The sequence below is a fragment of the Cinclus cinclus genome, chromosome 12, assembly GCF_963662255.1.
Source record: "Cinclus cinclus chromosome 12, bCinCin1.1, whole genome shotgun sequence".
Taxonomy (NCBI): domain Eukaryota; kingdom Metazoa; phylum Chordata; class Aves; order Passeriformes; family Cinclidae; genus Cinclus; species Cinclus cinclus.
The window spans coordinates 10,851,107-10,873,471 of record NC_085057.1 but is presented as its reverse complement, the minus strand read 5'-3'; the positions used below and the strand labels follow the sequence as shown (position 1 = coordinate 10,873,471).

Here is a 22,365-nt window from a genome sequence, read left to right as displayed (position 1 = left end):
TATAAAAGTCACCTTGCTGCAGGAAATAGCTTTTGGCTTTCATGATTTGGAAATAGTGGCTGGTGCACTTCTGTGGTTGGAGCTGAATGAGTGGGAGGCTGAGATGGGGGTGCAGGTGGTGTTGGAGTCTGACGGATGGGTAAATCCAGACCAAAATGCCTGCAAAATGAAACAGGGGTTGACTGGTGCTGAATCTGTGTGTGGGGCTGCTGGGGTGGGCACTGGGGTGGGAGCGGAGCTGACCAGGGGGAGTACACTGAAACAGATCCCCCTTGGGGTATGTCCCTCTACAGTCTCCACTCTGTGGGCTTTTCCTGCCACTGGATCTTCTGTTAGCAAGGCCAACAACCCCTGCCTAGTCCTCAGGCAGCTCCTCTCTGGCTGCTGTGTTGTTCAGGGACCAGGAAGGAAACAGCTATTTTCCTGGAGCTGAGAGGGGAGGAGGGATCCAGCTGATCTCCAGCTGTGCTGCAGCCCTGGGAGCTCATACTTCCTCCCTGACATGTCCCTGATGAAGGCCTGATACCCCCCTCCCTGCCTTTTTCCCTGGAAATGGGGCAGTCCCCATTCCTGTTCTCAGGCAGCAAGGCTTTGAGACCCTGGCCACAGGCAGAGACTTTGCCTGATCATTGCTCCATGTTCCAAGTGGACGGGATAGTGGGAGTGGTGGGACAGGCCTTTGTCATTATTTTGGGGTTGTATTGGTCTGGTTGCATATGTGGGCAGAAGCTGAGGGAATCCCAGGAAGGAAGTTTACGATGCCTTGTTGAGCTGAGCAACAGCTCATTAAGAGGAAAATAATTTGCATTTTCAGAATAAATAGCAGATTCTAAGCTATGGAGAGGCTGGGGATGGTGGCTCTAGGTGTGCTCTGCGTGCTGTGATGGGGCTGTGTGTTTTGGGGGCAAGTAGCCAAGGGTTTGAGCTAGTCCCCCTGTGATCTCTGGAGGAGCCAGTGCCTTGGCAGTGGGAGAGATGACTTTTGCTTTGAAAACTCAGCATTGAGTCCTTCAGGTGAGAGCTTTCTCCCCAGGGCCTTCTCTGGAAGGTTTAGGTATTAACTCACCCCAGGCTGGTCACGTGCAGTCTGAATCCTGTGGGAGCTGGAAAGGTGACACATTGCCATGGCTTCATTCATGCCTTTCATGCCTGGGGCCTGCTGGGACTCTTGGGATGCCTACAGTAATTAATGAACAGGAGAAAAAATAATCCAGTATTTCTGTGGTGCACTCTGCCCTTCACTGCTGTCACCCAGGGCTTTATTTTTACGTGGAGAAGAACAGTGGGATGCAGAGAGGAGATCCCAGTTGCATTTTGCTTTGTGCTCTTCCTGCCCTTACCTTCCATTTTGCAAGGCTAACATTCCTTCTCCATCTGCTTCTGGGCTTTCCTACTTCCTGAGCTCCCTCTTTCCTTCCCAAGGCTTGAGAAAAAGCAGGATTGTCTTACCTGCCTGTGCTCCTCTCCCTTGCAAGGGACATTTCTTTGGTGGGATGTGGTGCTGGGCTTTCACTGGATATTTTTGCTGAAATGGGCATAGGCACTGTGTTGCTGGACGCATAGTTTTGAGACGCTCTGTCATTCCCTCCCCAGGGAACTGATGCCCTGGCAGCTGCTGTGCTGCCCCCAGGGACACCCTGGAATTCCTGTCAGCTCTCTTTAGCCTCAGAGGCAGAGCCCTTGTGCAGCATCCAGATCCTGCAGGGTTGGCGGCTGCACGCACGCTCCGTGCAGAGGTTAAGTTTCATCACTGTTGCTTGGCCGAGTCTCAGCAAAGACTGCCACCTTGCCAGGTCATAGCATCACAGGGAGGGGTCCCTGGGGTCCCCCGTCGCCTTTCCATTGTGCCACTCTACAGCTGCCAGTGCCTCCTGCCTGGTCCCTGGCAGCCCCAGGGCAGTGCCTGCCCATTGATTTGCTTGTTGGGAGCCCCCTCGGACTGCCTCAGCCCTGAGCGATGCTGATTGGGAAATAATTGCAGTAATAATAGAGATATTTTGCTCCTGAGTGACTAGACGATATGAACTGGGCTCTGAGCCAAGAGGGTTTTGAAGGGCAAAGCTGAGAAATCAATGGCTTAAGACTCCCAGAGCTGCTGTGGGGTGAGGGGCTGGGAGCTGGCAGGGATGGGACTTAGGGCTTTATTTGGGATGAAAGTGGGGCAACTGCCTTAACCCATCACACACTGTGTGGCTCCCACTGGGAGCCTGTAATTCCTGCTACCACTTCATAGTGACTTCACCATCCATCAGTTCTTCCTGCACCTGGATTTGACTCTGCCAAAGGTACTTCTCCTATGCATTATCCTGGCAATTGCTCCCTCTTTCCAGCTGTTCAGTTTTGGTGCAGAAAGATGGGGAGGGTTTTTCTGACAGTGTCTTAATTCTGTCAAAATCGCTGGAGCAGTATGTTGGGCTGTACTTCCTATCCTGCTGATGGAGCAGTGCTGGCAGAGCTGGTCCAGAGAGATTTTGGAAAGGTTTGCAGATGGTGAGCATGGAGCTGGTCAGTCCTATGCTGTGCCATGTGGGCTGGTGCTGGTGTAACTGGCTCTGCTGAACCCACTTAGCACGGTGGAGCACCAGTTGTGTGGGTGAACAAGTGGAAAGGAGTTTAAATGAAAGAAAAAGGCAGTTGAGAAGTTTTGGGGAAGGTGTTGCTATGTTTTGGGGGCCTGCTGAGCAGGGTTGCTGCCCTGCCTCCTTCTCTCTTCTCTTTCCTATGGCAAATCCCAGTGCTTTGCCCAGTTTCCACTCTGTCTCCCAAAGTGAGCTTGTCTGTCCTCAGCCCACATGGATAAACTCAGGATCCTGCCTGGGGATGACAAACTGGCAGTAACACATGCTTCAAAAACAGCTGGGTGAACCTGTGTCACATCTGCCAGTGTTGGTGAGGTGCTGGATTTGCTGCTGAGCATTTGAGTATTGATTTAGATTAAGTATCTCCTTGTTTTTTGCTTTATTGTACCAATATGATTAAAATCCCAATATTCTCCAACTCAGGGTGATGTTGGGCCCCGGACAAAGCCTAGCTTGTACTCATCTTTATCAAGTAAATGGGTTTCACTGAATAGAATCAGAATGAGAAACAGCTTACCTTGCTCCTCGGCAGGTTAGTGATGAGGCAGGAACGTCCCAGCCCTGTGTGAGCGATCAGTGAAACCTTCTCTTGCAGAGGAGGTGGAGAGGACAGAACCCAGCCCTGCCAGATCTGAGCAGCCCTCGGCTGCCTGCGGGTCTGGCAGGAGGCATGTGTCTGATCCTGGTGCATTCCTGCACAGGCAGCTGGTGGGATGGCAGGGAAGGGAAGGTGGGGGGGCACTGGGAGCCAGGGTGTCGGCTGCCAGCCCACCCCGCATAGCTGGGATGTTTCTGTGGGGCCCCTCCTGTCATCAGGCCTGGGACAAGCCCCTGCAAGATGCATCCCCACAGCTCTGCTGCTGGCTGTCCTAGCCTGCCCCACGGCACAGAGCACCCGTAGGCTTAGCCCTGGTTAAGTGTGGCTGAAGCACTCCTAATGGCAATTGCTTGGTTATCTGAGCAAAGCCAGAGGCAAATCCTCACCACCCTGGACACCAAAGTTTGGTAACCTGAAAATACAGTGGGACGGAGCAGGAGCCACTGCCTTGACCTCCCTGCTCTTGACCCCCAGCATGCCCGGTGTCCCCCTCTCCAGCAGTACCAAGCTCCCAAAGCTATGCCCATGGGACAGATGATGCCCTGTAGCTGCTCCTGTCCGTGCCTTTTGCTGTACCTTTTTGGGTGAAGGGAAGAAGAGAGTGTGTCTCCTTGGGGCAGCCGATCCAGAAATTTGATTTAGAACCTTTCCCTTCCTTTGGAAACTCGAGAGGGGCATGTGCATGGCAGCTGCTTGTCCTGGGGAAAGGCATGTGGAGGGGCAGCTGGTGTCCCTGTCCCCACACTGTCTTACTGCCTTGGGGTGATCCCAGGCCATGTGCCAAGAGGGGCTGTGCAGACTGACCCCCCCAAGGCCATCCCTTTCCCTGTGAGCCCCCCCTGGCTGGACATGGGATGTGCCTTTTCCAGCTGTCGGCTTGTCAGTGTGGTGTTGTGTGACACTGCAGCAGCTGTCACCTCTGCCCTCTGTGGCCAGGCTGCATAGGCCCTCTGTTGCCTCTGGGAGGTGGCCCCATGGCTTGCAGGGACAGCTCTGCCAGGACCCACTCCTCTTCTGGTTATGTTTGGCCTATCCCATGCTTTTTGGGTGGATACTGGCAAAATCAAAGCAGAATGCTGGGGGTGTTCACATGGCCCTGCTCTCAGGGAGGGGACGTTCTGCTGATTTGTGTGTGGGAGCTTGGGGCTTCCATGGTGCCTGAGCTGTGAGCACCAATGGCCTCGGGAGGGGAAGGTTTCACTCCTGGGACCTCACTCTGCCCATGACAAAGCATCTTCCTCCTCCCAACTCAGTGATGTGCTACAGAGCTGCTCACTGGTAAGATGACAGGGCAGGAGGGGACTAAGGCATGGGCACAGATAGGGCAAGTTCCTCATTCCAGCATCCTCTCCTCACAGCCATGTCTTGTCCCTGCCTGTTTAATCCCTGTCCCCAGTGGAGATCCTTGGGGCTGGGGAACTCTCTGCTTCCCTCAGCGTGTGTTGAGAGGGAAGAGGGGAGGCTTTGAAATGCACTCCCATAAATAAGCCTTTCTTTCTCGTTGCCTGTCAGTACCGTGTGAGCCCCGTGGAACTGGAAAGGGTCCCCGTGAAAAGGCTGCAGAGTGTGTTTCAGGCAGATAAGTCCCTGCCTTTGAAGTGTGGCAGGCGGGCAAAAGCGCCCTCCTCTTGTAGCTGCTGCCAGCCGCTGCGAATTAATCACAGCCCTGCACAGATAAGAGTACAAAGCCTGGCTGAGCACTTCTCCTGCCCAGAGGAGGGGTCTGCGGGGGGCCGCTTGGGACCCAGGATGGAGGCTTGAGAGCCTGGAAGTGGGGAGATGTAAGGCTGGGATGGCAGTGCCCATGGGAAGGCTGGCTGTGGGGCAGTGAAGAGCCCCCTCTTCCTGGTGCTGGGCTTAGGGGTGTCCCCTGTGAGATTGGATCTCTTGGGGACCTTCTCCCTAGGCCCCAAAAATGTGGTTTTGGTCCTGTGAGGAGCCAGTGGCCCACCCAAACATCTCCTGGACCCTGCACAGACCTCTGCTGGCATGTGTTAAATCCAAAAGCAGCCTTGGCATGTCTGCAGCTGCCTTCCCTCTCCAGCTGTGCTTCCTCCCTCTCCACCTGGTGTCCCTGGCCCAGACTGAGCTGTAAAGCTCTGTCCTCCAGTGTCATCCTCCTCTGAACGTGCTGCCAGTGCTGGGTGGGTGCCAGGTCGTGGCTGCTGCCCTCTGTTCCTCTCATTGCCTGTCTTTCCAAAAGTCAGCTCTGGGGAGATGCTTCTCTCTGCTTCATGCCCTTTGCTGGTGCCATAAGGATGTTGGGAGATTTGTCTCCTGGTGGTTGGCTGATCAGCAGTGGTTATGGCAGTGGGGAGGTGCCTCCTCACCTGGACAAGCCTGAAGGGCACCTTGCCCAGGGGAGAAGCATGCTTACCATGGAAGGAGCTGCTTCTTAGCACGGCAACATGCTTGCCTCCCTCAAAGCCTTGTATGGGATGGCAGCTCCTTTCTCCAGCCAAGACAAAGCCATCCCCAGGAATCCTCTCTGGGTCTCTTAGGAGAAGACTTTGCATATGCCCAGCTGGGGTGTGCAGTGTGCAGTCACTCATTACACCAGGGTCACCAGGGGTTGGAGTACTGCACCTCATCCTTTCCCTCATCCTTCCTTTGACAGGGTTCTCAGCTTCTGGGTGTGCAGGTCTTAAAACCCTCTTAAGGTGAAGTTATGCTGGGTGCTGGCCCCATGGGGGTGGGCTTGTTGTTGGAGTAGGGAGAATGTGCACATGGGCTTCTGACAGAGCAGCCCCTGGGCTTGCTTTGAGATGATTCACCCAAACAGGGAGTTTATAATTTCATGCCTCTGGTCTTCCCCATATACTTAACAAGGCAGCAACCCTTCAAGCTGACCCTCACTCCTGCTCCTGTGCATCAGTACAGCCCTGGGAGCCAGTTGCCCCTTGGGGCTCCTGTAGCTCCTGGAAGGAGGCACCACTGTTGAGTTGCTGCCTAAAGCCAGCCCGAGGCAGGCAGGAGCAAGTGCAGGAATCCTGAGCAAGAAATTAGTGTAAGTAATTATTAGTATTGGGTAATTATATCAGCGTCAGGATGAGGAGAAAGGTTAATATGTTTATTTATTTATTTATTTATTTATGGTAAATGTCTTTTCCCCTGGGTGGGAAGGCAGCCAGGGTGGGCAGGAAGGAGTGTGTTTCTGATGGGGTCTGCTCTGATTAAACTGCATCCTCTCCCCCTTTCCCTGTTCCCAGCTACCCTGTGGGTGCAGGGAGGGGGAGGAAAGTAGTCCCTTCCAGTGTCTGTAAGAGATGGGAGGCTCCTTGGGCATTCCTTGTGCTGCTCCACCATGCTATAGTCCAAACAGCCCATCTTTATCCTGCTGGCCAGGATGGGTAGGCTCATGTTGGGCTAATCCTGCTGGAAAGGCCCTGATGTTGGGTTCCCACCTCTGTCTGCACAGCAGTGGGTGCTCTGGGCAGTTGGGTCCTGCTTGGCATGGTGGGGAGAGGGGGTCTGGGGTCTATCTTGCTCATGGAAATTGTGGATGCCCCATCCCCAGGAGTGTTCAAGCCAGGTTGTATGGGGCTTTGATGGAGCAATCTGGTACAATGGAACCAGGGAGTGGAACAGAGGTGTTAGAACTAGAGGATCTATAAGCTTCCTTCTACCCAAGCCTTTCTATGGTTCTATGATCTCCTCATCCTGGAGAGGAGTGTTAAGATAAATTTTCCTACCATGGGCTAACTCACAGTCTCCCTCTGTGCCCTGCACTTTGGCCAACCAGAAAACATCTTGATACCAAGTCTTCTAAATGTCATTGTCCTGATTCCCAAACACACCTACAAATTATCGTTAACGGGAGGGGGGGGGGTGGGGGGGGGGGATGGGAGACTGTGGTGTGATGCTAGAGAGAGGGGTTCTTGTGTGTGCATGGCCCCACCAGAACATCTTGACATGTGTCAGGCTGGGTTCCAGCCCCGTTTGACTACTGAGAGTATTTTTAGGTTCTTCCTGGAGCCTCAAATTAACTGGAAGTGCTTCATGTCTGTTGTTTTTTTAATACATCTCTTTCCCTTTCCCAGCACTGCACAGTGCAATAATGTAATGGGGAAATTACCCCGCTAGTTAAAAATTACTGCCAGCGCGACATCCAGCCATAGATCTATTTTAGAACCCAGGTAAAACTGGATCGATTATTCTGTGCCGCAACTGCGGCCCATAAAAGGGCTGGAAAGGTGCGTTTGTCACTTTGCCATGGTGAGGTGGGGAGATGGAGCCTTGCTGGGGAGTGGAAGGGGTGCTCCCTGTGGCCCTCCTTCAGAGAGCTGGCTTGGGAAGGACTTTGTAGGGGAGAAACTGAGAGCTGGGAGGGGAGCAACTTGTGAGATGTGGGGAGGCAGGGTTGTGCTCTGGAGATGATGCTGGGTACCACTGAGCAAGGGACACTGCAGGACAGGGGTGCCACATGGCCCTATACTACAAGTGTCTGGGGCTTGACCTCCTCTGGTCTGTTTGGAGTAAGAAAAAACATGGTCCTGGTCCTGGGCAGAAAAATACCCCTGCAAGAAAGGCAGGCAGAGGCTTTAGCACCTCTGGGTTCCCCAGCATACAATGGTACCAAGTGTGTGGCTGATAGCGAACAGAGTCTCTGTAGGGATCTAGCAAAGGATGCTGAGGATGTGGGTGAATACCAGGACCATTTTCGGTTATGGTAAAGGCTCTTCAGTCCTGTGGAAGGAGGTACAGGAGGTTTTTGGCTGTGCTGTGAGCTCCCAAGAGTTAGCCTGGCCCTGCAAGCCCAGTTGTCACATCCCTGGGGAGAGGGCGGCCCCTTTGCTCACTGCTATGCAGGACTCATCTCTCTCTGGCTGCTCAGGGGTCTCTTTCTTAATTAAATACATTTGTTTTGTAAAACTGCCTAAAAATAATCCAGGGCTGGTGCATGCAGGAGGCTGGCAGTGAATCAAAGGCGCTGCTCTAATTAAACGGGCCCCGGTTTGTTTGTGAGCCGCATACATTTCCATGCTAATCAGCTGCACACCGGGATCCTGCTTTCCCGGCCCGTATCCTCCTGATTGGGAACTGTGCAAATGCTGGCAGCAGTTTACTGCAGGGGGAGCGAGGTGGCCGGGATGCTGAGGTGGCTGCCATGGGGGCACAAGGGGTGGCCGTGGATGTGCTGGGCTGTGGGAGTGGGCGTGATAACTGGGACAGGGCTGTGGGATACATTTGGTGGGGGTCCTTCCAATTTTCCCCTCTCCTGTGGGGGGATCCTGAGTCCTGCAGATGGGGATGCTGGACCAGCTCTCTGTGTGTGTCAGCACCAGTGTGGAGATGATCCCAGGTAGAGTTTGCTCTGTCTTGCTGGGCATGATGCTTCACTGCCTACCACTGGGATTTTTGCACAATGTATGGCTGGTGTGGCTCCCATCCCATCCCATCCCATCCCATCCCATCCCATCCCATCCCATCCCATCCCATCCCATCCCATCCCATCCCATCCCATCCCATCCCATCCCATCCCATCCCATCCCATCCCATCCCATCCCATCCCATCCCATCCCATCCCCTGACCATTTCTCTGGCACTGTCCCCCTCGAGGCTGTCCCATGCCAGGGTCAGCCCGAATCTGGGGGTGTTACAAATAATGGCATGAGCACAAAATACTTCTGGCTCATGGAGGTGCCAATCAGGGTCTGCCAAGTGGCAGAGCTGAGTTTAGCCCTGTGTGGTGTGTGCCTGCAGCCTCACGGTGCCTCCTGATGTGCTGATCACCGTGACAGCCAGGAACCGATGTTCTTAGGAAGAGCTTTAACGTAATTGTGAGCAATAAGGAGATTAAAGCCTTCACCGTGTTCCTGCTCAGGGAACACAGGCACTTTCTGAACCTCTGTTGACCTCCAACTTCCTTGAGACCCTCTTGACTTCCCCGGTCATGAGTCCAAGTGTTTCCTCTGATGGATGGGCTGGTGGGAGCTGAGCCTGCAGCGTCCTGCCTGGCAGGGCTCAGAGCAGTGTAATGTGTAAGCTGCTCTCAGCACTGCTGGGGCAAGGTGGGGTTTGATGCTTTACTGCAAGCCAGGGATTCATCTGCTCCCTGCTACAACTTGGAGGGGCTTTGGGGCTGAGCAGCAGCAAATTGTGGCATGCAGTGTGAGAACCAGGGATGTGTCCTCCCTCTCTGGAGAGAGATGAATGCCATCAGCATGAATGTGGTGCAAATGCACCAGACAAATGTAGTAAAGCGAAGGAAGTATTGCAGTTTGGGTCTTCTGGAAAGAACTGGGATGCTTGCAGAGCAGCTGATACTTTGGTGTGCTACAGGGGCTGTGGAGTCACCACACTGGTGTGAGATGAAGGGGTGGTGTCCCTTGTGGGGCACATTCTGTATCCCACATCCTGGGTGGGGGCTGAGGTGTGTAAGGGATCATGCTCATTCCCCCTTTCTCTCCCCACAGATCCTTGTGGACTTGCCAGCTGAGAGGAAGCACCAAGCTCTGCAGTATGAGAATGTCGTGGCCCATGAAGGCAGCTCCATCCTGCGAGACCTAGTGCTGAGCCCTGACCGTCAGCATATCTATGCCATGACTGAGAAACAGGTAAGGGGAGGGGTCAGCAGTCCTCTGCTCTCCTGACTTGGCAGCCCACACTGCAGCCCTTGTCTACAGTCCTGTGTGCTGGGCAGCCTTTTGGGCTGCTCTCTAGGGAGGTCTGCCCTTTGCTTCCTGAGATTGGAGATGCCTAGGGATCCTGGGGCAGCTCCTCCCTGCAGAAACACTGTCCTCAGGCTTTAATTGTTAGCAGCAGCTGCTTGAAATTCCCATGGTCCCTGGGGACCAAGGGCTTCCTGACCCTTCCTTGCTGTGAGTGGCTGACAATAAATCTCCTCCCTGTTTTGGCCATCCCCTCCTGAGCAAGGGTTTTGCAGATCAGCAGGAGCTCCTTGCTCTAAACAACTTTTTGTCCTCTGCAGCAGTTGCTTTTGCATGACAGAGCAGAGGGGACATAGGGCTGGTGCACCCTCAGGCTCCTGATGTGCACCCCTTAGTCCCTGCCTCTGTGTGTGCTGAGCTAACTGGAGGTACAGACCCAGTCTGGATCTGGTGCTGTCATCCTGGCAGCATGGTCTGGGCATGTGATAGGAAGTTTTGGTTGTCTTAGTGAGCTTGTTTGATTCATGACCTGTGGGAGGGCTGCTGGTGTGAGTTCATCCATCCACGGGCTGAATTGGAGGGAGTGAAGCATGTTCCTGTCATGGTGGTGACACTTTCTGGATCTGGTGCCAGCATGTCATGCCTGGTAGGTGACACAGACAGAGTGGCCATGCTGGGGTGTGCTGTGCCTGTCTCCCCCAGCACCTCTGCTCCTCTGCCCAGCCAGAGGGGTGTGTGTGTGTGTGAGTGGGACTTCGAGCAGAGCTGGGAGCCTCACTGTCTCCTGGCCACCAGCCCGAGGGCTTGGGAGGGGAAAGGACGATGGAGCAGGAATGTAGGTTTGTCTAGACAGTCCTGAGGGGACAGCAGAGCACTTTTCCCCCTCCTCCCTCCCAGTGGCTGTTTCTGGTTTCTGCTCTGCTGCAGGAAACATGCAGCTTTCCAGGTGGACAGAACTTGCATTTGGGCTCCTCTATGCAGCTGTCCTGGGCTGTGTTTCCATCCCTGTCTGCTTCTGTCCCAGATCTTGCTCAGCGAAGCTTCCCCTCTGCAGGGCAGATGTTGGAGGAGTGGATGCAAAGGGGGCAGTTGCATTAACTTGGTCTGGGGAATCTCCTCCAGGGACCACCAGAGTTGGTGAGACTTGCCACTTGTCTATGCAGGTTCTGCCTGGGGGTACTCTCTGCCACCACCTGCCTAAAGCAATGTCAGGGACAAACAAATGGGAACATTGCAGATGTCCTTACCACCCCGGAGTGAGGGTTGGCCAGCATATCCCAGCCCTGTAGACATCATGCTGAGCCTGTGCTCTGCTGCACTGTTTGGAGGGAGAACATGCAGGTTTAGCCTTCAGTAGAGAAGTTTGCAAATTTTAATTAATGAGTGAGTGCTGCCCCATGGGAGCAGTGGGGAAACTGAGGCACAAGTACAGCAGGCATGGGCAGCTACTTGGTGCTGCAGATTCCTTGTGACAGGCAAGCAGGAACCCCCTCCCTGTCCCCCCTCCTCTCCTCCTCTCTCCTTAATAAAGCCCACACTCTTCCCTAGTATGCTCAGTGTTATCCGAGTGCTGGTAGAAAGTAATTAAATGAACAGTTGTAACAGAGCTCGAAGGGCTTGGAGAATGAGGGGATTTTAATCAAATCTGGAGGAGCAATTAATAAAGGACTGGTAACCCTTTCAGAGCAGGGCTGTGGAGCCATGGGGTGCCTGGCGGCACTGGGAGCTGATGTGGAGCTGAGTTGGCCCAGCCCACTCTCAAATACTGCAAAGGTGCAACGACGAAAGGAGCTCGTTTAGAGTAAAAGTCTCTCTGGAGTGGAAGTGTTGCCTGCAAATGTGCTGCCTAGGCCTGGGAGAGGAGCGGGCAATGACGAGGGGCTCAGCCTGCTCCCTCTCCTGCCTTCTCACTGACAGGCCAGGGTGAGTCTGTGCTGAGTCTGTCTCTGCCATGTCAAGGTGTGGGCACAGCAGTCTCACCCCGTTCACCCCATGCCTGTTTCCTGCAGGTGACACGTGTGCCGGTGGAGAGCTGTGAGCAGTATGAGAGCTGTGAGCTGTGCCTGGGCTCCCGGGACCCCCACTGCGGCTGGTGTGTCCTCCACAACATGTGAGTACAGCAGAATTGTCCCTGGAGCTGTGCCAGTGACCTACAGCTGACAAAATGTGTCCATCCCCACTGCTGGTCTCCTCGAGGGCATCCCTTCTGGACTTTGGCCCCAAAATGCTGAGAAGTGTAATGGTCCAAGGGGTCAGTCATCCTCTTCTGTGGTACCCAGGCTGTGCTTAGGAGCATTCATGCATGGTGAAGCTGATGACAGGATCTGCTCATCTTGCCCATGGGCTCCTGGGTTTAGCATTCTCACGCCAATAAGAAAAACCAAATATAAAATACTCCTGAAATCTCAGGGGAGAGCAGAACTCCGGTACGGGCCTCGGTCATCCGAGGTCCCTGCCTGGGCATGATTTCCATGGCAAAGGGTCTGTTTGCCACGGTGCCAGCCCAAAGCCCTGCAGGACCCCCGGGGGATTCTCCTGCTCACCATGGTGCTTTCATCCCCTGCAGCTGCTCCCGCAAGGACCGGTGCGAGCGGGCGGATGAGCCCCAGCGCTTCGCCTCCGACCTGCAGCAGTGCGTGCAGCTCACTGTGCAGCCCAAGAACATCTCGGTCACCATGTCCGAGGTCCCGGTAAGACACCCCTGTCTGCTCCCTCAGACTCCTCCACAGCCACCTCCTGACCCTCAGGAGGCAAGGGCTGGGGAGAAGGCAGTTAAAAATAAATGATAGCTATACGATGAACAGGGGAAGAGGGGAAGAGGGGTCTGAGACAAAACAGAGCAAAGTGCACAGCATGGATGAGAGTGGGCCACTAGCTCCATATTGGTGGAGATAGTAAGCCAGCTGATGATTATTCAGAAATGACATAACCGAGCAATAAATATTTCTCCATAATGACAGCACGACCATCAGAAATGCTGCTCATGGGCCAGCAATCTAACTCTAGTTCAATAGCCTGTCTCTGACTCCAGCCTGCAGTAGATATTTTGGGATGAGACTGTGATGTTCAACTCACTGCTCTCTCTCTCTGTGCAGGTAGAAAGGACGAGGCACTTCCCTGAAGTATTTTTCAGACCATTAGCACCATGAAGAGAATAAGAAGCAGCATATACTAGCAATAAACTTCCAGGTCTAGATATCTGGCACTCAGGAATCTAAAAAAGTTGGCCAAGGAGTTCTGTGGCCTGGGGATGTATGTAATAATATGACTTAGTAATAAATATCTGAATGCTGAGAAAAGCCCCAGAAACAGAAAAGGTGCTAATTTTTTTTCTCAGATGCATAAAGGACCAAATAGCCAGAGACTGCTTAGTTTTACTTAAGAATTAGAAGAAGAAAAGGAAAAGAACAGGTTCAGAATACACCTGATAATGATTTGAGGATGGGAATATAATTGATGCCAGTCAACGTGGGTTTGTGTCTGACAAACCCCATTTTGATCTATGGTGAATTTATGACTTGAATTAGAAGAGGGACTGTGGGGATGTGATGTCTTTAGGCTTGTACAAGGCTTTTGACTTGGTACAACACAACGTTCTGATTAAAAATTAGCATTATACAATATTGATAAAGCACATGTTAAGTGGATTAAGAACTGTCTCTGTGACAGATTTCAAAAAGTTCTCATCAGAGGGGAATTGTCACTGGATGGAAACAGTCTGAGAAGTACTTTTGCAGGGGTTAATGTTCTTTGGTAATGTGGAGATAAATGTGATATGGCTGCAGATGGGACCTGCTGGGGTGCTGGGCCTAGAGGGTGGTACAAGTGAAGTTCCTTCAGAGCAGTTGGGTTTGAGTGGGGCTGTTTAGCAGAGAAATTGGGGTTTGGTATTGCCAAGTCTAAAGTTAAACATGGATGGAGGCTCACCTGGTGTCCTGGAAAATGATGCTGGGGCTGTGCCCTTGCTGTGAGCTCTCGATGCTCCTGGGATGAAGCCAGGAGCTGGGCAGTGTTTTCACTCCTGTAGTAATTATCTCCATACCAATGGCAGGATGGTGCTCAGAGGTCTGGGGTGGATGACATGGGGATGCTCTGCTTGGGCTGGAGTGCATCTTTCAAAGGGAGGGACTGAAAAACTCCCGTAAACATAATGTAAATGAGTTGGAGGCTGGAGAAAATGCCTTGCAGTGAGAGACTTCCAGAGCTCAATCTGCTTAGCTTATCAAAAAGAAGATTAAGAGGTGACTTGATTACAGAGTATAAGTGCCTTTACAAGGAGCAAATATCAGGGACTAAAGGGCTTTTTAATCTATCAAGGAAAAGCATAACAAGAACTAATGGCTGGAAGCTGTGAAAAATTCAAATTAGAAATAAGGCAAGCGTTTTGTAAAGTGAGAACTGCTGACCCTGGGGATGACTTTGTGAAGGAAGAGGTGGATTCTTCCCCTCCTTGGCTCTGCTGGAGTGGGTGCCTTTCTGCCTTTCTGTGCAACATACTTCAGCCCTGATGCTGTTCTTGTTCTCTGTAGAGAGCTGAGGCATAATGGCTTGTGGTGTGTCAAGGGCAGAGGACAAAGGCTGTGAGCCACTCCAGCTCTTAAACCCATTTAAACCTGTGCTCCTTGCTTGAGCAGGGAGGTGCATGAATGGGACTCCCTTGCAAAAGCCCAGAGGAGGTCTCCCTGCCATGTGTGGGTGGCAGAAGAGGGGTTGCACCCCCTGATCTTTTCTGTTGGCTAGACTTACACATAGCAGCCACAGAGGAGCCTATTTTCCTAGTTCTCTGTGTTGATGCTCTTGCCTCTCCTCCCTAGCTGGTCCTGCAGGCCTGGAACGTCCCAGACCTCTCAGCAGGAGTCAACTGCTCCTTTGAAGACTTCACCGAGTCAGAGAGTCGCATTGAGGATGGGAAGATCTACTGCAGCTCTCCCTCTGCCAAGGATGTCATCCCCATCACCAGGGGCCGCGGTGAGCTTGTGCCCCAGAGTGGCAAAAAAGCCTGAGACAAATGTTGTCCCATGTATTACCTCACAAGCAGATGTGGAGGAGGACAGTCCTCCCGTGACAGTGATCTGAGTCTTGGGATCTGAACCCCACTTGGATTCTCGGGATATAGGAGAAGGAATTGCTGCTCATGGGAGGCTGGTTCTTTAGTTTCCTCCAAACCATGGACACAGCTGCTGGGACACAGCCTATGGCAGTGGACTTGGAACTAGATACTAGATAGTCCTTAAGGTCCCTTCCAACTCAAACCCCTTTGTGATTTTACTTGCTGGCCACTCCTGGGTACCCTGGCCCATCTGTGAACCATTCCTGGGCAGATGTGGCCGTGGGCTCAGGACATTCTCCTGACTCCAAAACTATTTAACCCTCCTCCCAGTATAACCTGAGGCCCTGGTTCTGTTTAGCTGTAGGGGCTCAGAGCTGTACTTGGGCTCTTAGGTGTCTGAATGAACACTCTCTTTTTATTGCCACACTTGGAGAATTTTGTTATTTAACTGGACTGAGTGGTGATGCCCACCTCCCTCCAGCCCATCACAAGCCTTAGACTGAATGCTGGGCCATGCACTGTGCCCTTTCTGATGCCTTTTTTTGCCTGGGTCTCTTGCAGGAGACAAGCGAGTGGTGAAGCTCTACCTGAAATCCAAGGAGACGGGGAAGAAATTTGCCTCTGTGGATTTTGTTTTCTACAACTGCAGTGTCCATCAGTCGTAAGTGGCCTGCACTTTGTGGGAGGGCTCCAGGAGCAGATAGGTGGGATGGTGTGAGACTGGGAGAGAGAGTTCTCAGCTTTGTGGGTGCTGATGTTGCAAGAGGAAAGGGCAGTTGAGTACAGTGGTGTTTACAGTGAGAAACCTCCTCCTTTTGCCCATGTGAACTGGGATGGTGACCAGAGCACCCACAGTTGGTTTGGGGGTGTGGGAACATGTAGCGTCAGGGCTGAACCTCACGTAAAAACAGGGCTTTGGGTTTGGCAAAACTTTGGATGAAAAAGTGAGTTTACTGCACTGCAGACTGTAGAAATCAATCCATGTGACTGAAAACGCCGAGTGTCTTGTTATTCCTGGAAGCAGTTAATAGGAGTGACTTGGCAATGCAAAAGGAGAAGCCTGTACTTTCCTGCCACGGTACCTGCTTCCCAGGCTTGCTGGAGAGGGAGCTGGAAAGTTACAGCAACATGGGATGGAACATGCCACATGTCCTGGGGCGTTTACCCAAGAATTTCCTAACTGGAAGTAATTGTGAATTTGCTTTCTTGTCAGGCTGCTGTAAAATCTACTCCTGTAAGGGTTTTTAGACAGCTTGAGATATGTGTTTGATAAAATAGAGGAGGTGTGGATTATTGATGTGCTGTCTAAGCAAGGTGTCTAAAATCTCAAACCACAGCTCCTGATGAGGAGCTGCAGACAGTGTTCTTGAGCAGTGGGGGATGGCTGTGGTGTAGGACCATCAGAGCTGATGCTGGGGTGTGTTTGGGCAAAGAATTTGGAGCTCAAGAATGTAAGAGATTTAATTACTCTGCCAGAAACATCCCATGGATGGTGGTGCTCTGGCTGATCAGGAATTATAGACAAGCCAATGCCAAGTGATCTCTTTTGGATGTCTTTTTGCAAAGTGTTGAGCTTGGCTTGGGGGCTCTGCTGGAGCTCACTCCTCCAAAGCCTGTTCAGTTTCCATTTTGATCAGGGAAAAGCAGGTGAGATGCAGGTGCCCTGGCTGAGAACCCACGCACAGTGAGCTCCAGGAGGGATGTGTCAGCAGAGAGCCCCTGCAAAATTTCTGCATCACAGGGATTCTTTCCCTCCTGCTCTTTGCACAGGGAACAGGGCTCTTCCTGGGAGCGCTGTGCCAGTGAGGGACGAGGGACTTTGCAAACTTGACTTTCTCCCTCACCTTGACTCTGAGATGAGCTTTGTCTCCCTTCACGTCCTGTGGTTTCAGTAACATTAGCTCAGCTTTGGCTTGGGCTGGCTGCATGTCAGTATTTTGCAAATCAAAAACCAGATATGACTTTTATTTTTCTAAATGAAAGAAAGATGACTTTTAAGTACAAATGGCATCAGATTTGGTCCAAGCAGCAGTCCAGCAGGATGAGGTGGTGAGGGAATTGGCATTTTATTTTATGTGCCTGACACAGGAGGGGAAAAAAACCCCTACCCCCCCTGAAACAAACCTACAACAAAGAGCTGACTGATTTATTACTGCGTTGATGTTTAATTTTGGATGCATTATTTAAAAAGGCTAATTATGGATGCATTAATATTTATGGGCTCCAGTTGAAGCTGATAGAAAAGTCCATGTTCTAAGCTGGTGAATGTTATTATTTTTTTTTACATCAAGAGTTTTAGGGTTTGGAGGTAGTTTTTACTGTGTGACCTGCAGTCGAATTCGTAGCCAAAGAGCATGACAGTACCTCCTGGGATGATGCAATACTTTTAAATACCATTTGTAGACAGGCATCTTTAATGGATCTCTCTGGAGTTAATAGCCTTTCAGATCCAGGTTTCATATTTTGTGGAGGAAAATCTATACGTCAGCCTGATAAATTCTGTATTAGGAACAATATGCTTTTCCACGAGGCTAATGTTTTTCCTGTGGAGATCTCTGATCACTGTGCTTTATGTTTTCTTTTTATATTTGGACGGCTTTGCTTAGGTTGGATGGCAGAGTTCTGCATATTGAATCATTTCTCAGCTGAGGACAAAGTGTTTGAGTGAGATATTTCAGATGGTTGCGGAGAGATGGGAGGCTAGTGAGGCAGCTCTTTGCTGATGTCAGCTGGGGCAGCTCCAAGGGAAGCCAATGCAGCTCCACCATGTGCACTAGGGAGAGTCTGGCCCTTCTTATTTTCAGCAGACATCTGGAAAGGCGTCAGCAAAATGTGGGCTGTGGGGCTGGTCCTGCTGCTGCATGAACATCCTGGCTCTCTTATTTCCCATCACCTTGTCAGGTCTTCTTCCCATGCATTTTCAAGGGCTGCTGGAACCTGCCTGGTCCAGGGAGAGGTTGCAGAGGGAAAGATGTATCTGATCTATATCCTGTATTCTACAGGAGAGGAGGGTACAGAGGGGGTTGTGCTGCCTGTATGTTTGGCTGTGATGTTCTGGGCAGAGGGAGTGCCTTCCAGAGAGAGTTCCAAAGCTGTCCCATCTGTTAATGCAGGGCTTTTTGCCTGTGTGATGGAACTGCCCCCATCACAGACTAGCTGGGTGGCTCTTGGGCTACTTTGTGCAGGATCCTTGGGAGTCCTGCTCTGGAATGTGCATCCTCTCTGGGGCTTCATTCCTTTCCAGGAGTCACCTGGGAAGCTTCTGGAGGTCCCAGCTTTGTGTACTCAGGGTTTCTGAGGGACTTGGGCATGTGCTTTCTGGCAGTGGCATCTTTTGGGCATCCTGCTCCTAAAGGCTTGGACATTAGGCAGGAGGTACCTCTGGCTGAGGTGTGGGATATGCATTGAACAGGGAGGTGGGAACCAAGAACTCGATGCAGGGAAATGGGGCCCTTGCAAAGGGGGAAGTGGGTGGCTGAGGGTCACTGCCAGCCCACAGCAGGGGAGCAGGGCTGCTCACAGGCTTGTCTGCAGCTCCTGGGGACAGGCTCTGGTTCCTGCAATGGAGAATGAGATGAAAACCCCCATGGCAGGGCCTGGGTGGATTCCCTTGGGGGTTTCCCATGGGACATGGATCAAGTGCAGGCATTTAAAGGCCGCTCAGCACCTTTGATCCTGTAATGAATCAGCCCGAGTCCAGCGCGTGCACAGGCAGATGTTGAGGTCGTCTTTGTCAGAGTTAAACGCCTTCTTCAAAGCATTTGTGGGGAAATGAGTCCTCTTTTAAGATAAAGATGTAACACCAGGCTCCCTGCCTGCCTCTGGCAGAGCTTGCCGGTGAGGTGGGGAGGTGGGGGAGTAGGGAATCCTCACAGAAAGCTAGCGAGCAGTTCCAGGGAATAGTAAGATGTATTTATTTCTTCCTGTTGTTTCCATATTTCTTTGCTGGATTTCTCCTTTGGAAACTCTGTTTCATAAATCCTGTTGTGGTTTGGCTTTTTGGAGTGTGTGGCTGTGGGAAGGGAGCTGGCAAGTGGAGTGGGATAGGGAAGAAGATGAGAGCCTTTGGTGTTTCTTTCAATACTGTGAGCAGGTTTTGCAGAGCTGCGGGTTTTTCAAGGACCAATGTGCTCAGTGCATCACCATCATGTCCTGCCACTGTAACGTGGAAGCAAAAAATCCAGGTGGTGGCACAGGGAAAGGGGGAAAATCATATCAGCATATCTGATTTCAAGAGGGAATCCAAGCATCCTGGAAACCTGTCTCTAGTCCAGGAGGTGGTCCTGATGCTACGTGCTTTGTGGTTGTGCCTCAGTGTAGTGGCAACTGTTACACCCATGTCCCATCAGCTGCAGGGTGCTGAATTTCTCTGATGCTAGAGCGAGGGCAGACATGCCAAATGGCTCTAACTCCTCCAGGCTGGAAAGATGTGACTCTGATGTGTCTCTATCCCACAGGTCAGGCTTTCCCTGTAAGCCTCCATTAAGTAAATGGGATTTTAATGCATGTCCCAAGGGCTGGGAGCAGCAAGGTTGCGCTGGTAAGGCAGGGCTGGGCTGTTCTGTGGCTGAGGCAGCTGTTGGCACCCGTGGGACAATGCCAGCCCTTGTGTCACTGGGCTTCTCTCTACAGCCTCTCTTTCTGCTTGCACATGGCGTGGCTGCTTCTCTGTTGGCCCACTGCTCCTCGTTTCCAGATGCTTACAGATGCTTTCTTTTCAAAGGTGTGGACAGATGGCTGCAAGCAGTTGAGTGAGTGTATCTGAGTTTTTGTGGCTGAGCTGTGTGGTGGTAACAGATCCCTGTGTGCTCCTGGGCTGGGACAGGTGGAAAATCCTGTAGGATGGCCCCAGAGACAGCTCAGGATAACCTTGTTTATGTCATGTGAATGAGAAGGGCTGGTACAGTCTGATCTTGCACTTGGGTAAGGGGAGGCAGCTGAGTGTCTTTCAACAGAATTATCTTAAAACCTAGGGCATGATTCTGCATCCTTCAGTCATGGTGGATGCTCTGGACCACCCTGTGAGTAAGGACCTTGGAAAACCTGGCAGGGATGGGAAAGAATTGGGTTGGTGTGAGAGGAAGGGCAGAAATGGATTGAGATGGGCAGGGATGGAGGGAGGCAAGAGCTGACTCCCATCCCACTGGGAGCCTTTCCTGGGCACCAGTGAGGAAGCCTGTAGGTCTGTGTAGGGGCTGCGGGGAGACAGACAGTCTGGTTCCACTGCTCTTCAGGAGTTCCTCTTCTCCCTAGAGTAGAGAGATGGATATAAAGCCCAAGGCACTGCAGTTCAGCCCCTCAGCCCTGACAGCTGCTGCTCCAGATGCAGGTTGTGCAGGAGCTGAGTATTCACTAAGGATGCATCCTCCTGCCAAGAGGAGATCTGAGGAGCAGTCAGGGGGCTCGCAGGCGGCTGTGCTGTGCCTGTGCAGATGCTGTTTTCATCAACACTGTGTTTATAATTTCCCTTCTTAATGGACCTCCCCTGCTCTGCTCTTGGTGCCATTCAACTTCCCCCTGTTCCTCCTCCCTGCCCTTCACTCCGTGTCCTTCCTTCCTTCAGGGATGTGCTGTGTCATAGAAATAGCCTCACTGTCTGTGTGTGTGTGCAGTGCTCACACCTCCAGTCCCTCTCATGTTTGCTGCTCAGGCTTATCTCACTCCTGTGGATGCTGTTTTTGTTTTGTGCCCCCACTGTTCACTGTGATGAAGAACTTCGAGCTCCTTTCGGCATGTGGCATGCCTGGAGCTGGCAATGCAGGAAGGAGAGTGAGTGAGGAGTCTGGATCCAGCATTACTGACCCTCCACACTTCCCATCAGCTACAGCTTTGCTTTGGGTCATGTGTGAAGACAGCTGGAACCTCTCCATGGTCACTGGAGGTGCCGGCACACTCAGGGAGGAGTCAGTCACTGAAGCTACCTCTAGGTCTGGGCTCATCCTGCAGTGATGCTTTGGCTCTCTACCCACCCTAGAGAGGCATCTTTGCTTTGCTTCTGTCCTGTGTACACCTCTGCTTCTCTGCAACCCTGTTTCCCTCCATGGCATTACCGAGTTTGGGATCACTTATGGAAGTGGAGGAGAGCAGTGCTGGGAGTTTTTGGTCCAGCTGTGGGGTGAGATATGGGCAAGCATGGTGGCTGTGGGGAGGCTCTGGCTTTGACCCTGGGGCACTCAAAGTTGGGCAGAGCTGCTCTGTTGCCTGCAAGAATGCCTTTCCTGGCTGGGGGAGGTTTTAGGCCAGCAGTGAGCCTGGACTTGTTTTGGGATGGGGCAATTGGCACCGCTCTGAGGCTGGTGCCACACTTCTCTCACAAGGTCATCGGGAGGCAAGGAGGGCATTTCCAGTGGGTCTGGCCCCTTTCCCTACCTCACCTGGGCTTCATCTCCACCAGCACCTGGCAGGGCTGGGGAGGAGGCAGATAGGGAACAAGCTGTGGGTCCATAGCTGTGCTGCACCCCCACCATCAGTTTTCTGCCTCACTGGGCTTCTTGCTCTCCTGGCACGCTTTGGGGAGGTGGAACACTTCAACACATGAAGGAGAGCCTCCCTCTAATTACCAAGAGTGATGAAAGCCTCTTAGGCAAGAAGTGATGAGGGAAGAGTGCCTGACCGTGGGAAGGAGAGAGACGGCACAGATGGCATCATGCTGCCAAGCAAGCTGCTCCTGTGCCAGGAGCAGACAGCAGTGGCACATGGACAGCAGTGGCACACGGACACACTGGGGTATGGACACACTGGGACACAGCCCCAGCCACACTGCCCAGCCTGACCAGCAGGTAGGGATCCCTGCCTCAGCTCCTGTCCTGGGCTTTGGACAGCCTTGCAGGCTGCTGTGGTGGTCAAACAGCTGTGCTGAGGCCAGCAGGACCGAGGCAGGCTGTGAACAGCCTTTCACCATGTTGCTGGCACCCAGGTGCTTACTTACTCACCACTTTGACCTGACTGGCTCTGAACGCAGCAAAAGTGCTGCAGAGCAAAGTGTGTGTGGTGAGTGCTCTCACAGTGGTATTTGATGTCCTTATGGCAGAAGGGAGAGTGTGGAAACTATCACAGAGGATGGCTTTAGGAATGGCTCAGTTAAGTTAGAAGCAACTGGGAGGGCTACAGTAGGAAGGGGAAACCATGCACCTCAGAGTGTGTGTGTGGAGGATAACCTGAGATCCTTTGACCAGCTGGGACCTGCAATAATTAAATGGCCAAGGAGACCCTCAGGTGAGGAGGATCTTGAAATAGCCAAGATTTGGCTTTGACCCTGAAGAACTGCTAAGTGGAGCTGCAGCTGTTGGGGCTGGGATGCCCAGGGCATGGCTGCATCAGGAACTTCACCCAGCTGCTTTGAGATGCCTTGTGAGGTGGTGGAAAGGGGACTGGGAAGTCTTTTTGCAGACCCTCAAGGACCTGGTGATTGCAAAATCCCTTCTTTGGAGGGTGGTGGGGTGATTTATGGGAGGTTTTGCTGCAGCTTGGTAGCTGGGCCCCAGCACGTGGCTTGTGGCTGCTTGAGCCTCTCTCTCATGTGACTTC

The 22,365-nt window shown here is 52.3% G+C and overlaps 1 protein-coding gene across 1 annotated transcript in view; it reads left to right on the top strand.

Moving 5' to 3' along the window:
* PLXNA1 (plexin A1) overlaps positions 1 to 22,365 on the top strand; it is a 97,425-nt gene that overhangs the window by 25,876 nt on the left and 49,184 nt on the right. The window contains exons 3-7 of the mRNA XM_062501035.1: positions 9,594 to 9,734; positions 11,798 to 11,898; positions 12,355 to 12,478; positions 14,603 to 14,756; positions 15,400 to 15,499. Of these exons, the coding sequence (XP_062357019.1) occupies positions 9,594 to 9,734; positions 11,798 to 11,898; positions 12,355 to 12,478; positions 14,603 to 14,756; positions 15,400 to 15,499 (620 nt within the window). The remainder of the gene's footprint in view (positions 1 to 9,593; positions 9,735 to 11,797; positions 11,899 to 12,354; positions 12,479 to 14,602; positions 14,757 to 15,399; positions 15,500 to 22,365) is intronic.